At 40.7% G+C, this 16,790-nt stretch overlaps 1 protein-coding gene across 3 annotated transcripts in view; it reads right to left on the reverse strand.

Moving 5' to 3' along the window:
* PTPN9 (protein tyrosine phosphatase non-receptor type 9) overlaps nt 1–16,790 on the reverse strand; it is a 91,389-nt gene that overhangs the window by 47,358 nt on the left and 27,241 nt on the right. For all 3 annotated transcript variants that reach the window (XM_023729837.1, XM_023729838.1, XM_004374759.3), the window contains exons 2-5: nt 10,097–10,240; nt 6,893–6,982; nt 6,050–6,174; nt 1,896–2,001 (exon numbers count right to left, since the gene is read on the reverse strand). In XM_023729837.1, coding sequence (XP_023585605.1) covers nt 1,896–2,001; nt 6,050–6,174; nt 6,893–6,982; nt 10,097–10,240 — 465 coding nt within the window. The remainder of the gene's footprint in view (nt 1–1,895; nt 2,002–6,049; nt 6,175–6,892; nt 6,983–10,096; nt 10,241–16,790) is intronic.

Consider the following 16,790-nt stretch of genomic DNA (forward strand, 5'->3'; position numbering starts at 1 on the left):
TGGTCCCAACCACCTGGAGTAAAGGAGAATGAAGAACACCAAAGACACAAGGAAAGTAGTAGCCCAAGAGACAGAAAAGGCCACATAAACCAGAGACTTCATCAGTCTGAGACCAGAACTAGATGCTGCCCAGCTACCACCAATGACCACCCTGGCAGGGAACACAACAGAGAGTCCCTGATGGAGCAGAAGACAAGTGCGGTGCAGAACTCAAATTCTAGTAAGAAGACCAGACTTAATGGTCTGACTGAGACTGGAGGAACCCCGGAAAGCATGGCCCCTGGATTCTCTATCAGCCCAGAACTAAAACAATATCCAAGGCCAACTCTTCAGACAGGGATTGGACTGGACTGTGGGACATAAAGTGATACTTATGAGGAGTGTGCCTCTTAGCTCAAGTAGATACTAGAGACTAAACGGGCAGCTTCTGTCTGGAGGTGAGATGGGAAGGCAGAGAGGGTTAGGAGCTGGTTGAACAGACATGGGGAATCAGGGGCAGAAAGGAAGAATGTGCTGTCACAGTATGGGGAGAGCAATTAGAGTCATATAACAATGTATGTATAAATTTTTGTATGAGAAAAAAAAATTAAAAAAAAAAAGTCCTGAAACCAATTTAGTAGGTAATGACTAACGTTTTTAAAATATGAAAGAGAAAAGATTAATCAAACTGATTGTACATATTAAGGATAAAACATGTTTTGTAAAACTTTTCTGTTTTGTTCTATAAGTATGTACGCATAGATCTACACACCCTCATTCTCAATTCAGAAATCCAAACAGCTCTGAAAACCTCAAGTTTCTTTTCTAAGTTTGGTGTCAAAACTCAGTGAGCAGCAAAATCTGACCTGAAATGTCATAGGCTATTTACAGTCTTTGTTTTTCCCCACTCACTACAGAGAAAAAACAGCCAGTGGATACAGTATAGTATTACTGTATACAATATAATAATGTATAATAATATATTTCAAATATTAACGTATTTGATTATACAATGGCATACATAACGTATTATTTTTTAAGTCCAAAAAATTAAAAATCACCTCTGGACCTAAGAGTTTGGGATAAAGGATTATGGACCTTCATATATAACCCTACACAGTTCGTGTATATACACTTCTGTGTACTAGGTCACAGTGGAAAACGCATTTCTGACTAGACTGAAACAAAAACATCTAAAAGTGACTAGGCCTTCATTAATTCTTAATGGCAAGGGGGATCCCACCTCTATGTCTCAGTATTTTCCTATGCTTTTTCAATTTTAATGCCTCCCACTTGCTTTTTAATTTTTTTAAATAGGCTATATGTTTTTAGCAGTTTTAGGTTTACAGAAAAATTGAGTAGAAAGTACATAACCATTGCCGTTGAGTCAATTTCAACTCACAGCAACCCTATAAGACAAGGTAAAAGCCCCATAGGGCAACGCTATAATATCTACATAAGCAGACTGCCACATCCTTCTACCACACAGCGGTTGGTGGTTTTGAAATGCTGATCTTTTTCTTAGCAGCTAAGCACTTAACCAGTGTGCCACCAGGGCTCCTTGGAAAGTACAGTTTCTAAACACTCCCTCCTCCCTGCACACAAATTCTATTATTAATATCTTGCATTGGTATGGTATTTGTTACAACTGATAAACCAGAACTAATACAGTTATTAACTAGAGTCCATAGTTTATATTAGGGTTCACTCTTTGTGTTGTACTCCACTTCACTTTTAAGACAACTTCTTGTTCTGAGGAAGCAGATATTAGTCATCATTTCCAAGTGACCTTTAAATTGAACATAATGTCTGAAGTTTACACCATTCCTAAATCTCTTTCCCGAAGAATCTGGAGGGGAAAAAAAAGGCATCCTAATCATTAACGGAGGATTGAGAGGGCCTCCCCACAGCCTTACCTTCAGCAGGTTTAGGACTTTCTTGCCAAGATCCAGCTCAAAGTTGGCATAATTAGAACCGCCCATGTCATAGATAAACACCAGTCCATTCCTCTGAGTTTCAAAGCTGTAAGCCAATCATTGAACAAAAACATTTATAAGTAATAAGACGAATGAGGCAGGTTGAAAGCCAGGGGAAATAACACATACGGGACACATCTGAGACCAAAATAACTGCCTCCTTGAACACTGGTTTTAGAAAAAAGATGTATCTGCTATACTTATTGATGCAGACTTATCCAGACTTACCAAGTGCTAAACTCCGAGGTTGAGAATGCTCTAGAGCAACTAGATAATCAAAACTTGAACAATTTTTCCCCACTCTTCTAAAATTGCCTAGCCCAATTCTATACATTCGCCACAGCTCAGCTCAAAATTCTCCTCTTCCATAAAGGTCTCCCTGATAACTAATCAAAGGTATTATATTTTTCACCCCTGTGAAGTCTCATAAAACTTCCTACAGATTTTTCTTGTGGCCTTAACATACTCCAACTTTGTGTAACCATTTGATTCTCCCCTAGAGAGCAGAAACTGGTTTTGTTCAGCTGATTACCCCCAACAGTCTAGCACAGCCCTTGCAAATAGGTACATAACAAATGGTGGGTGAATTGTTTAATTCAATGGACTGGAAGCCCATCACTAAGATAATATTTTAGACCCGTGGGAAACTGTACAGAACAAACCTTCCTCTATCTCACTGATGGTGAATTTGTCTCTTATGACTTCAATGGAGAAAGAAAACATCCACCTATGAGCTTTGGAAAGCATCTTAAAAAATACATTAAGAGGTGGTGAGTCTATTCCCAGACTGAGTTGAGGAGTTGAAGAACGTGTGAAAATACAAAAAGTATTCCTCCTCAGCCCACCTCAAAGTTGTACTCTTCCACCAAGCCAGATCCCTATCTGCTTATCTGCATACCCAAATGGTCATTAGGAATAATTTATTTTATTGGACTACTCAGTTGATAAAAACATTCTATTTACAATGAGAAAACTGTTTGATGCAAAACACATTCCTGAAATCAGGGACCTCAGTTGTTATTTTGTATCCTAATTTTTTGCATCACCTCCTGGAAGTCTCATAGTTTCAGCCCTTTAACAGCATCCAAGGCACAGGCACCCACCCATGATGGTACATTTAAAAAATCTCTAATTCTGAGGTAATGCAAGTTTCTCCAGCAGACTTAGTTTCAAACAGCCCCTAATATCTTACAGTTAATACTAAATCTTGACTCCTTTTTTACAGCTTGAGAGACTATGATTTTTTTTTTAAATTTTCTTGTTGTACTTCAAGTGAAAGTTTACAATTCAAATTAGTCTCTTATACAAAAATTTATACATCCATTGTTATGTGACCCTAGCTGTTCCCCCTATATTGTGACAGCATACTTTTCCTTTCCACCTAATTTCCTGTGTCCATTCAATCAGCTCCTGACCGTCTCTGCTTTCTCATCTCACCTCCGGACAAAAGCGGCCCATTTAGTCTCATGTATCTACTTGAGATAAGAAGCACACTCTTCACGAGTATCTTTTATGTCCAATAGTCCAGTCTAATCTTTGTCTGAAGAGCTGACCTCGGGAATGGTTTTAGTTCTGGGTCGACAGAGAGACTGGGGGCCATGCTTTCTGGGGTTCCTCCAGTCTCAGTCAGACCATTAAGTCTGGTCTTTTTACTAGAATTTGAGTTCTGCATCCTACTTTTTTCCCGCTCCATCAGGGACTCTTGGTTTTGTTCCTTGTCAGGGTGGTCATTGGTGGTAGCCAGGTACCATCTAGTTCTTCTGGTCTCAGGCTGATGCAGTCTCTGGTTTATGTGGCCCTTTCTGCAGAGACACTATGATTTACCAAGATCAAAGTTGCTGTTAAACACACAGCACAATTTTGGGGTAGACTATTTGGGTCTCAAGACTTTCTATTTCTCCATGAGCTCATCAAGGACCAAATTCAAAGAATTACACATTTTCTCCTCAGAGCACCAGCCTATGGCAAGTCAGTGCCACGGGAAAGAGAATTTAATAAAAAGAAGCTCTGGTGTATAATCATCCAGATTCAATACTCCCAGACCTGAAACTGCTCATCCTGTGAAGGCACATGAAATATATACAAATGCAATAGGATTTTCACCTTTCTGGGTACAGAATATGAGCTTTGCAATGATAGCTGATCACTTCTCTACTGAGTTTGATTCCTGAGCTAGATGCTCCAGGAAATACCAAAACATTTAAAACACAGTCCTTGACATTATGTTCAAAATAATCAAGGGTAGGGTAGGGGCCATCAATGAAACAAGACTGGTTATAAATCACTGTTGAATAAGCTGGATGATGGGTACATGGAGGTTTATTACACTGTTCTCTCTCCATCAACGTATGTATGAAATTTTCCATTACATTTATTAAAAAACAGGACTCTGCCTTCAAGGAGCTTACAACCTACTGGTATATGAAGAACTGAAGAACAGTATAAGATAAACAACATCATAAGGTCTTCTACAACTATGATTGGTACTGATAATAACTGCTATTAGGGTCAAAGTAAAAAGAATTTTATTTATGACAGGTTGGAGTGATGAGGGAGGGCATTACAGAAGTTGGGCCTTAAAGAAAAGAGCAGGATTTAGTGAAGAGGAAGGGAGAAGGAAGACTGTTCTGGCTCAAGATAACACAAGAAAATAAGAATTTCTACCCCCTGGGGAACTAGTGAGAATTTTTTGTTTGAAGAAAGGGGTCACACTTATTTAGCTGTTATGCTTTGTTGATAATGAGGAGCCACTGAGGGTTTTTAAGAAAGGGACAGACATCATGAAAGCAAAGTTCTAACTGTGTGGTCCTCCTGTGGGCTATAATACAGTGGAGAGAGAAGCTTTGGCCACTGACATGTCTATATGAGAACTATGACTCTCTCAGCAACCCAAGGAGGAAGGCTAATACCAGATTTTCTGGGAAGGAAGCCTTTTATTCATTCTCCTGAGCTAAAGAAGCATTCAAAGGAACCCATATTCTGGAAATTACAGCAGAGACTAGTCACAGGGAGGAAGAGGTGAGAAATATCACACTTCTGCTTGGGGAATATAAGGCCACTGAGACATGTAGTCCTCATCCTTTAGCAACTTCTCTTTTACAAAGAAGTGTGTGGTTTGGATATATCTCACACTGAGTTTCAACAGCAGAAGCTAAGTACTATGAAAAGTAACGTAAACAAGGAAGTAACAAGTGAACTGGTCAGACAGCCTCACCTTGGACAGTCCCTCAGCTTCTGCCATCCTGTAAGTCTACAGTATGACTAAGGTTATACACAGCTGTCTCTCACTATCTCAGGCGTCAGCCCTCAATATACTGCTTCTAACCCAGAGGGCTAGCCAATGATGTGAAGAGCAGTAACAAACTATAAATGTTAAGCACCAGGGAAAAAGAAAGCATGGCAGAAAAGTAGTGTAGTAAAGTACAAAGAGCTCCGGCCAGGAGCCAAGAAACCAGGATCTTAGACTCAGCTGGACCAATGTGTGATAACTGGAAGAGTCATGTAACTTCTTGGGGCTTTAGTTTCTTTGTTTGTAGGCTACGAATACTACCATTTACCTTAGAGAGACATGGAGAGATAACCTGAGCTGGTTCTTTTTGCTTAAGCCCCTATTTAGAAAGATGATTTTGCTTAATTTTATGTTTTTGGACTCTTCTCTCCCTGAATGGTGATTATCAAAATCCTCTGAACTAAATGGCATTATTCCTATTTACTGACAAAGAAACTGAGGCTCCAGAAGATTTTGATAATCAACATTCAGGAGAGAACGGGCAACAAGAACCAGAACAGGTCATCTCCCTCTCACCTCCTTCTCGTAAGTAATCCTCAATGCACTGAGAATTGCTAATAATTGGCCTTCTCAGCTTCTATTATTCTGAAACTGAGCCAAGCAGGTAAAGATACAGAAATACCCACCATCTTGATAGTACCTGGAAACATGCCAAGCCCTGAAGGCCATGAACTGTTTTCTATTCATAGCAGTGCCCAAGTACATCCTAGCAGCATGGTGAAGGCACTGCTGAGTTTAATCGAGTCAAGGACTATCATTTTCCTATCTGGATGCAGACCACCTAAAAAATAATCTCCACACTCACCTATCCACAGCTCTGTCTAGCAAGTAAAACAGAGCCTGAAGCACCACATGTTGGACTGACTTATGAGGATGATGCAACCTGGCAGTGAAGAGGGCAATGGAGGCTCCTGTTGGGTCCCGAACATTCTACAGCAAAGAAAACAACAAACATTTAGAAATCAAAATAGGAAGGCAAAACAGTCACTAAGGATTCTTATATCCTGGAAAAAGGTTCAACGTGTGAAGAGAACAGATGCTGGGAATATTTCCCTGACTTGTATCAATTTCTCCAGAAAGCAAAGAAAGTTTATATCATTCCACACTTGATTCTCTGAGCACCCGCCCAGACCATATTCCTATGGTAGTAAAAAACCACATTCTCTTTGCTCTTCAACTATAAATCGATTAAAAGAAGGTTCTACACTGGCTGCCTTGCTAACTTCCCAGGTAAGATGGCAAATGAAACAAGCAGCAGGGGAGAACCATAGAACAGAACCATGGTTTCCATGCTCTGTCTCAGAAGTATCATCATATACTTACCTGAAAGGCCAAGGTCTCTTGTAAGTGGAAAGCTTAAGTAAGGAGGGACGGGTCTCTGACATACTGTACACCCATCCCAAAGGCCTTGATTAACCTTAATAGACCAGTGAAGTAACTTTTCTAAGTCTACTGTACAACTAATTCTCCATAATGTCAATTATTACTAGAATAATTTTGTGGCACACTGCACAGCTGCCTCATATCTATTCCTGACTGTTGAGACTTTCTAGATTTGGGATAAGCTATCGAGGAACAAAGTCAAAACAGGTCAACAGCTATAAAAGGAAGTGATGAGGTACTCCAATACGGGTCCATAAAGACTCACTAAGATGGTGAACTTTCCACTGAGGATCTCAGAACGGAGAGGTTCCTCATGAGGTTTCAGCTTCACAATGCCTTCCTTCCTTCGTGTTTCCTAAAAATGAAACACAGCAACATGTATTAACATGGAAATACTGTATATTCAGGGCAGCTTCATGTAATCACTAGACCTCAGAGATAAGAGATGTTAGAAGTCAACTAGATGAACCACGAATTCCTTGGCAAATCCCCTTCCAGGCCAGCTTAGTGTGATTAGAATTCTTACCAATGCCACCTTACCAGTTCCCCAGGTAGGGTATTTTTCTCTGACTCAGTGAGAATCCTGACCCAGACAACCAATCAATATGTACCATTAGGGTGTAGGCCAAAGTTCCTGAACATGCAGCAGTACCGACTTTGCACCAAAACCAAACTCATTGCCATCAAGTCGATTCTGACACATAGCGACCTCATAGGGTTTCCGAGACTGTAAATCTCTATGGAAGTAGACTGCCACATCTTTCACCCTCAGAGCCACTGGTGATTTCAAAACGCTGACCTTTCGGTTAGCAGTCAATCGCTTTAACCACTGCACCATCAGGGCTCCTTCAACTTTGCACCAGGATATTAAAATATAGACCTAAAAACTGTCTGGAAGTACACATCCTCACACGCCCTCCAGGATCAGGCCTCTTCTATCTTAAACGTGAGCTTTTTCCTTTACTCCATGTCCTCGCCAATAACAGCTACTACAGCTTCATTTTCCTCACCTCTTTGGCCAAATTCTTTAAACTCACCCTCAGTTCCCTCCTTCGCCACCCACTGTATTCTGGTTTCCTCCCAATCAAATTACTCCACTGAAAGCTTTGTCCAGGACCTTTGTCCTGAGACCTATGCCACTGAGTCCAGTGGACATTTTCAGTCCTTTTACATGACAAGGTTGACCACTCACATTCCCTTCTTCATGAAACATTCTCTACCTTTGGACACCATGATGACAAAAAAATACTCTTGGTTTTTCTATCTCTTCAATTATTCCTCCTAAGCCTCTTCTGCGGGTTCTTTTTTTTTTCCGTTCATTTGCTCCTCAATTCATTCATAAATATTTGTGGAGCATCTATTATTTGCCAGGCACTAAGCTAAGTGCTAGGAGCACCCTAGTGAATAAAACTAGGTCTTTGTTTATATCTTTCCCAATCCATCCCTACAATCAAATTCTAAATGCCTTCAGAGACAAGGCAGCAAGATAGGTAAGTGAAGGCAGTATTAGTGATGGGATCCTACCTAAAGCATTTGAATTCAACTTTTAAAACAATACTGGACCAAAGAAAGAAAAATGTCTGAGGTGAGGTTCTACCCTACACATCTTCCTACTTCTCACACTCTCCCTGAATGATCTCATCCATTCTCATGGCTTCAGTATTCAGCTCTACTTTGGTGACTCCTAAATCTCTATTTCCAGCCCAAATTTCTTTTCTGAACCCTGGACTCACATATCTGATAACTACTCAGAGGATGTGTCTATTTGGATATCCCAAAGCTACTTCAATCTTATGATGGCTAAAACAGAACTCATGACCTTCTCTCTCAACACACCTGCACGGTATCTCCTGAATTAGTGAACGTCACCACCATTTACCCTGCCACTCAAGTCAGAATCCTGGAATCCTCAACTCTTCTTTCCTCACACACCAATTTAAGCAACCCTGTCCTACCGATTTTACCTCTCTAGAATCTGTCCACTTCTCGCCATCTCCCGACACTACTCTTAATGACATCACAATTATCTCTCTCTCAGGTAAGTGCAACAGCCTTCTAATTGGTCTTTCTACTTCCAGTCCAGCCCTTCTGATCCATTCTCTACAGCACAGAGAGAAAAAAACCTTCCAGAATGCAAACATGATCTGGTCATTCCCCTGTTTATATCGTCAATGAAAGAAAAAGCAGATACTTCCTGATCTGGCCTTGTTTACCTTTGCTGCCCAATCTCTTACCACGCCCCCATTCCCACCAACACTCCTGCCCAGATGAATTTCTCTCTTGCCATTAGGCATTTGAACTTTGCTCTTCTCTCTGTCACACTCCCCAACCTACCTGATTCCTACTTATCCTTCAGATCTTAATTTAGAAGTCATTTCCTCAGGAAGGCTTCCTTGACCCTCCTAACTAAATGTGCTTCCACAGAACCTAGTACTGCCCTATCATAACATTTATCATATACGCTTCTACAATCTGGAGGAGCCCTGGTGACACAGTGGTTAAGCACTCGGCTGCAAACCAAAAGGTTAGTGGTTCAAATCCACCAGCCACTGCAGGAGAAAGATGTGGCAGTCTGCTTCCATAAAGATTTACAGACATGGAAATCCTATGGGGCAGTTCTATTTTCTCCTATAAGGTACCTATAGGAGTTAACTTTATGACAGTGGGTTTGATTTTGGTTGTTCTACGATTGTTTGTTTAATCTGTCTTTTTAAATAGTAATCTCTGCACCTGGAACATAGTAGGAATACAGTAAACACTTGTTGAATAAATGAATGAATACTGAATACGCCTACCCACAAGATAGGTGCAAGTGAACGTTGGTCCTAAACTAATCTTAGAGTTTGTTATCCCAATTTTTTTTTTTTTTTAAATCTAGGGCAATTTTGTGTCTCTTCAGAAGGATATTATGACCCCATGGTAACATGCCATACAGGACACCACTAACTAAGAAAGTAAACACAGAACCAAAGTCAATGTCCCCTCAAAAAACAAAGTAATATGCTACACAACTATATTTGCATAAAGGTAATGTTAAGACAATGGACCTAGGTAATACAATTGCTCTTTTTTCCCAGGCTAAAGCTCCCCTTCCTGAACCAAACCACCCATTAAGTATTCATTTGAATGGCAGGTTTCTAAAAACCCCAGAGATGCTGGAAACCAGTGGAGTAAAAGGGGCATGTGGCCAGAGGAGAGCCAGGAATCAAACTCCACGATATGTGAACTATTTATCCTGCCACCAAGATGACGTCAGGCTACCTCCTTAGTCTCCATCATTAGAGGTGGTATCCTGTTCTACAATCATAACTTAGGCATATTAGTCATGCCTTCCAGGAGCTGCTGTGCTCAGCCTTAACTATCCAAGAACCCTTGTGAGACTGATGATCTTTTCACGGGAGGTGGACAGCACTCAGAAAACCGTAACAACACAACTGCCACAGGTCTGGTCCACCCCTGAGCAACGTACCCTGTAGGAGTGGAATAACTCTATGGCACGGAGCACATCAAACTTCCTGGCCATGAGGAACTTGACAGCCACATTCCAAGAGAGTGGAGAAACGTTGTACTGAACTGTCCACTTGTTAATCTCTTCCAGAAACTGCTTGGTAGCCTGTTTGAGAATGAAAGAATAATTAGTAAAAAGAGAACATACTTATGGAACCAAAAAACAAACAAAAACTATCGCCCTTTCCCCAAGCTAGTTTGAACCCAAAGTTTACCACAGGGAAACAGGGAAAGACAAAAGGTAGAAGCAGTTTTGAACCCAGAAATAGTTAAAATACATACAACACAGTGAGGCCAGAAGCCAGAGCCAGGTTCACAGAGAAAGGTTTACCACAGGGATACATAACAAAACAATGAGGGGGAAGACCAGGGTACCCAAATGAGGTGAAAATTACTGGCCCCAAAAAATGAAAAAACAGGCAGCGGGTTTGTTGTTGTTAGTGTTGTTTCTTAAGGGAAGAAAAGGTGGCTGGGCCCTCTAGCACAACAATCTTAGCTGCTGTTTTGGTCCCACAAGCCAACTGGAGACAGCAAAATGATCAAAATGTCTTTGGCTTTGGAATTAGCAGGACTATTTGAGAGCAGTAAAACTATTAGGAAGAATTTAACAAATCCAAAGGTCAACTTTTCTTTGCTCTGACTGACCCCATTGGGCCTGTTCATGCTTCACATGGTAGCCAGCCACTAGGGCCCAGAGAGTCATTAACAGCTCCTCTGGAGAGTAGCTGAAGGAGCCCTGGTGGCACAATGGTTACGTGCTTGGCTGCTAACAGAAAGGTCAGCAGTTCAAATGCACCAGCCGCTCCACCACTCCATGGAAGAAAAGACCTGGCAAACTGCTTCCGTAAAGATTACAGCCTAGGAAACACCATGGGGCAGTTGTACTGTCATATAGGGTTGCTATGAGTCGGAATCAACTCAACAGCCCACAACAGATAGTGGCTTGATTTAGGAGGAACCCTAGTACTGGGAAGGGGTAGGAAATTTAAATTTCCAAGCTGACAAGATGTCTGTTGCTAGAACTGTTCCTTCCTCTAGATTAAATCATGTTCTTTTATCCTCTCTTGCCCTGTTCCCCCTTACATCATAGCCAATTTCTGCTCCAGCCAAACTTCATTTTAGAATATGATTGAAAATGGGATGTTGTGCATGCATCTTCAGAACTGCTAAAAGCTTTCCACATGGCTATGCTGTCCTTTCCCTTTCCACCCAGAAACTTTTTTCAGCTGTTGGTTTAAAATGTGATCATCCTGACAAGAACTTTGAATTTTAATCATACCCCTATTACCAATCAACCCATAGTTAAGATGTACTTATTCATATTTATTCAACACCTACTATTTGCTAAGCTAATACCTGTGCTAAGAAGTAGAAGGAATACAAAAATAAAGTCTGCATTAAAAGGTATAAGGCCAACTTGCTGTGGCAAGGTAATTCACTCTTTACTTCTAATTTTGCAATTGAAAACTAAGGGGAGAAAGGGCAACAGCAATGACCTACTTTAGAGTCTTGGCAACAAGTCCTACCTAGCAAATACAATCCAAATCGCTACATACACGTTTAAATAACTAGCAAACTAGAATCCCAGGAGAGTCAGCAATACCTCAAAACAGAGCACCTGATTCACCCCCCAATTTCTAGGAAAGAAAAAACGCACTTTTTAAGCTCCAGAGAAAAGTCTAAGAGGACTTAGGCTGCACCTGAACTTTCAAGCCTTCCAAAGGAGGCAATATCACTTATGCCACTGGAAAAGGCGAGAACCAGCAAACCTAATCAGGCAAAGTGCATGAAAACAGCCAAGAAATAAAGGCCATGAAGAAAAGCTTTTAGACGATCACTTTGGCCCAGAACCAGCTGAAGCCAGACCACAGAAAGGAGTCCCAGAGAAGACAACGGGACAAACTTAGAATGCTCCACAAGGAAACAGCTTGAGCTGCCTCTGTGGGGTGAGCGGCCAGCATCAGAATGAGGAAAGACGGAAGGGAAAAGAAGAGATGTGGGCAAAGAAAGATCCCAGAAACAAAACTCTAGCCAGTCCAGAAGGCTTCCAGGAGACTTTTGTAAATGGTATTTGCTTTTTAAGTTAACGTATTATCTTCTAAATCCAACCCTCTCCCGGGCTACTCTGAAATTGATTGCAAAATAAAACACCAGAATAAAAGAACTTCCCTTCCCCACTGCTTGGCTGATATATACTATTTCTAATAAAAATAATGAACCAATGAACTAATGTGTAGCTTGTTGTTGTTGTGTGCTGTCAAGTCGATTCTAACTTGTCACGACTCTATAGGACAGAGTAGAACTGCCCCATAGGGTTTCCTAGGCTGTAATCCTTTATGGGAGCAGATCGCCAGGTCTTTTTTCTTACCGAGCAGAGCTGGTGGAGTCAAACCACTGACCTTTCAGTTAGCAGCCGAGCGCTTAACCTTTGCGCCACCAGGGCTCCCTAATGTGTAGGCAGAAGTGGAAAACCTAGTTAAAGGACCAGGAGGTGATGTGAATTTATCACATAACCAACTGCTAATTTTTCATTTTTCATCAATAAACCATGCTCCAATATGAGACACCTAGGTTTCACACACTTCCTTCAAAGTATATCTCCCCTTCCTTCTTACTAAACTCAGTTCCTCCATGGTTCTTGACGTTCCATAGCTCCCAAGAGCTGTTGCCTTGAGCTGACCTCTGTCTCCCTGCTGGTCAGGATGTTATTCTTGGCTTTAAGCACGGGAACAATTCCTCCTGTTTGGCGTGACCGTGAAGAAAGTTCGGTGTACTGTAAACAGTGATATGATATTTACAGATACAAGTACACACATGCCACCTGCTCTGTTCAGCCTCAGATTCACCCTCCTGCATCCCCATCCCTGGTGAAGAGACAAACCTCTAAAAGGTATCAGAAAGGATGGGCTCATCTTCACAGCCTTTCTCTAGACAGTTAATCAGATTTCACCCTTGTTTACACATGGATTCAGCACAATCACTGAGTAGAGACTGATTTGTGGCTTTGGCGGCTACCAGAAAACAAGTCTAAGCAACTTTAATAAGCAATACACTCTTCAGGGATAACTGAAATTCCTGAAATTAATATTCAATGTATTTTCTGGTGAAAGAAAGAATGAGCCAAAAGATCAGTCACAGCTTACAAGATATTTCAACTTAAGGTCAGTGGTCTGAACCTAGTCTAGTCTTACAAGTAACCACAAGTTGTTAATACCTGGCAGCTAAGGAGCAGTCACAATTTAAATAGCTTTGGTATTCCTTTGGGAAAAGGTCTGAATTGATGTACAGAAAAACTAACATTACCACATACAACCCTCCTCAACTAGCTTTTCAGGTAAGAATAAGATTTGTTCCGGCATAGCCAAAAGGCTTACTGTAATTACATCCTTCTCCCACAGTCATGTTTAAATAGATAGAAACAAGTTTCTTAACTATGGCCATAAAGATAGAGATGCTAGAGAACCTGCTGTAAAATGGCCAAGAAATCTGTCGACTAAGTAGAGTACACCTTGGACATCATCCACTGGTGTTGAAATCATGGTACTGGAGAGAATAAAACCAACAACATAGTCTTCCTGTTACATCAAACTAGCAAGAGCAGCTATAGTTTCAACATGAGCTTTGGACAAGGGGCTAGTCACCCAATGGGTCAAGAAAAATGTGTTGGCCCTCTCAGTTCCAGAGGTAGTGCCTTAAATCCTGTGCTCCAAGATGATCTGAGAGCAAAAAGCCAAACCTGTAAGAACCTGTTCTTTTTTACTTTTTTCCTGATATTTATTTTTCCTTTTTTTTTTTTTATTGTGTTTTAGGTGAAAGTTTACAGTTCAAGTTAATTTCTCATACAAAAATTTATACACACATTATTATGTGACCCTAGCTGCAATCCCTTTAATGTGACAGCGCACTCTCCCTTTCCACTCCAGGTTTCCCGCGTTCATTCAACCAGCTCCTATCCCTTTCTGCCTTTTCATCCTGCCTCCAGACAGGAGCTGCCCATTTAGTCTTGTGTATCTACTTGAACTAAAAAGCACACTCTTCACAAGTACTATTTTATGTTTTATAGTCCAGTCTAATCTTTGTCTGAAGAGTTGGCTTCGGGAATGGTTTTAGTTCTGGGTTAACAAAGAGTCCGGGGGCCATGTTTTCTGGGGTTCCTCTAGTCTCAGTCAGACCATTAAGTCTGGTCTTTTAACTATAATTTGAGTTCTGCACCACACTTTTCTCCTGCTCAGTCAGGGATTCTCTGTGGTGTTCCGTCAGGGCGAAGAACCTGCTCTTGAAATAACAGAAAACGTCTGTCTCCTGGGATATCAGTCACCTAACCACCAAGAAACAAGTCTAGTGGTCTTGAGGGTTTGGAGTCAGGAAGAACTCATCTCTCACTGCTGAGTGATATTTGGGCAAGTCATTTAACCTCTCTGAGCGTCAGTTTCCTAATCTAAAAAGATAAGGATTGAATGAGACAACCGATATAAAAGCACCCACCATGTACCTGATGTGGTAGACTCTAAATGGATGAATGTTTTTCTTTTTTCTTTACTCCAGTCATTTCACACTAACACTTCTTTCAACAGAGACATAGTTCCTTAGAATCATGTGGCCTTTGTTGTTTCCCTTTAGTCTGTATCAATTCAATCTCCCTAATCCATTTTATCTAAAAGCATAAATTTAAATTAGAAACCTCCAATATGTGTTCAACTGTACGAAAAAACAGTCATTAAAGAAGCAACTCCTCATTCAGGGCTCTATGGTGATACAGAAGAAGCTGAGTCCAGAAGTATTTATACTTCTGCTTCCATCTCTCAAGCCTTTTGTCCTTACTTTCAGGGAACAGACTACACAGGCAGCTCCAGGGATTTACACTGCCGTCTTGAGCACAAGTTCTTTTTTACAGCATGAAACTGATTAGGAGCTATTTCTCATTACAGTCATGCGCCACTTAAGGTTCACAATAAGTTCTGTGAAACAGGACATTATGTGATTTGGACATCGTGCAACAGGCCGTCCCCGGGTTACGAATGTCGGTCAGGCTTACATACAACCGCAGTTATAAACCAACCTCATACAATCTATTATATTAAAAATTCGAGGTACATACAATGGTTCATAATAACAAACAGGCGCTACTTTGTGAAAGTATTATTTTTATTATTACTGTATTATTATGTTAAAGATATTTTAGTGCATCTGGAAGTGTTTCTGTAATGTTTTTTATGCATAGGAAGGTACACTATATACTAAGATAAACATTTGACTAACTGATGTTAGACAGGAACGGTACCGAGCTGTTTCAACTTACATACAAAATCAACTTAAAGACAGGCTTAGGAATGGAACTCGTTCATAATCCGAGGACTGCCTGTATAACCTTATGGGACCACGGACATACGTATGTGCAGTTGGTCGTTGCCCAAAGGGACGTTATGCAGTACATGACTCTATAAAAATGGAACAACTTTGTACAGGACAAACACCATGCAAAAAATGCAATCAGTCATCCTATACCGAATGCCTAAATAAGGAACATGATTCAATTGTTAAGACTCGATGTCTTGCTTTTATCTGATATGAGGTTCCCTCTCTATTTCAACAAACGTGCCCTTTCCCCATCATTGGCAGATGCGTTAGTAAACTACCTTCTTCCCTTCATGCTTGTTTTCCCACTTTTCCATCATTGTGAATTGTTGCCTTGTTATGTCTATTCATTCCTTCAGCCCGTATCAATCTGCCAGGAAACAGAATCTCAGCAAGGACACACAAGCTCACTGTAAGGCAGCAAGATGAGGCTTTTGTTGAATTTTCAAATTAAAACCACAATTTTTCCATTAGCCCTTTGGAATTGTGCCAAACATGGAAATAAACCTACTCACTTTGAATTAATATTTTCTGGTTTATTTCAAATATTTCATTTTATCAGGAAAATAATGCCTTTTCTTAAAACGTGATTCTTAAATGAGTCATTGGTTTCTCAAGCAAGCTTTTATTGCATCTGAGAAGGAAGAAGTTTTAAGAAAAATTTCTAATTTTATCATGTTATGAAACAATGTAATAAAGAAAATTCCCCAAGGGGGGTAAGCACCTATAATCCCATCGTCCTACACAGCTATTGTCATGTTTTTAATGATTTTAAAATTAAATTCAACAGAAAAATACTAAAAAAACACCAACAACAGTACTAACTTGGAAGGAAGGGAGAAGAGGGATGAACTAATTCAAGCACATATTGTTCTAGTTCAGAGAATAATTTCCTCTGGCAAGCTTCCACAACTAGCAGCAGTAGTATCCCCTTCAAGGCACTGAACAGCAGAGCTCTTTCAGACATACGCTCATATAGTCAGTCAGTCAAGCATTCACAACTAAGATTTGCTGAGAGCCTACCCTGTGCTATGCACTATAGAGGCTGTGGATGAGACAACCTAGAGGGATAAAGACCCTATTCTGAACAGTTTACAGTCATTTAAGACAGGGAAACTAACACACAAATAGATCACCACCATAAAATTTAATAAGTCCCAGAACAGATCTGGAGCTCCTGGGTGTCACACTTGGTTAAGTGCTCCACTACTAGCTGAAAGGTTGGCAGTTCCAGCCCATCCAGAGGCTCCTCGGAAGACAGGCCTGGCGATCTGCTCCTGATATTCACAACCTTGAAAATC

Source organism: Trichechus manatus, unplaced genomic scaffold, assembly GCF_000243295.1.
Source record: "Trichechus manatus latirostris isolate Lorelei unplaced genomic scaffold, TriManLat1.0 scaffold00030, whole genome shotgun sequence".
Taxonomy (NCBI): Eukaryota; Metazoa; Chordata; class Mammalia; order Sirenia; family Trichechidae; genus Trichechus; species Trichechus manatus.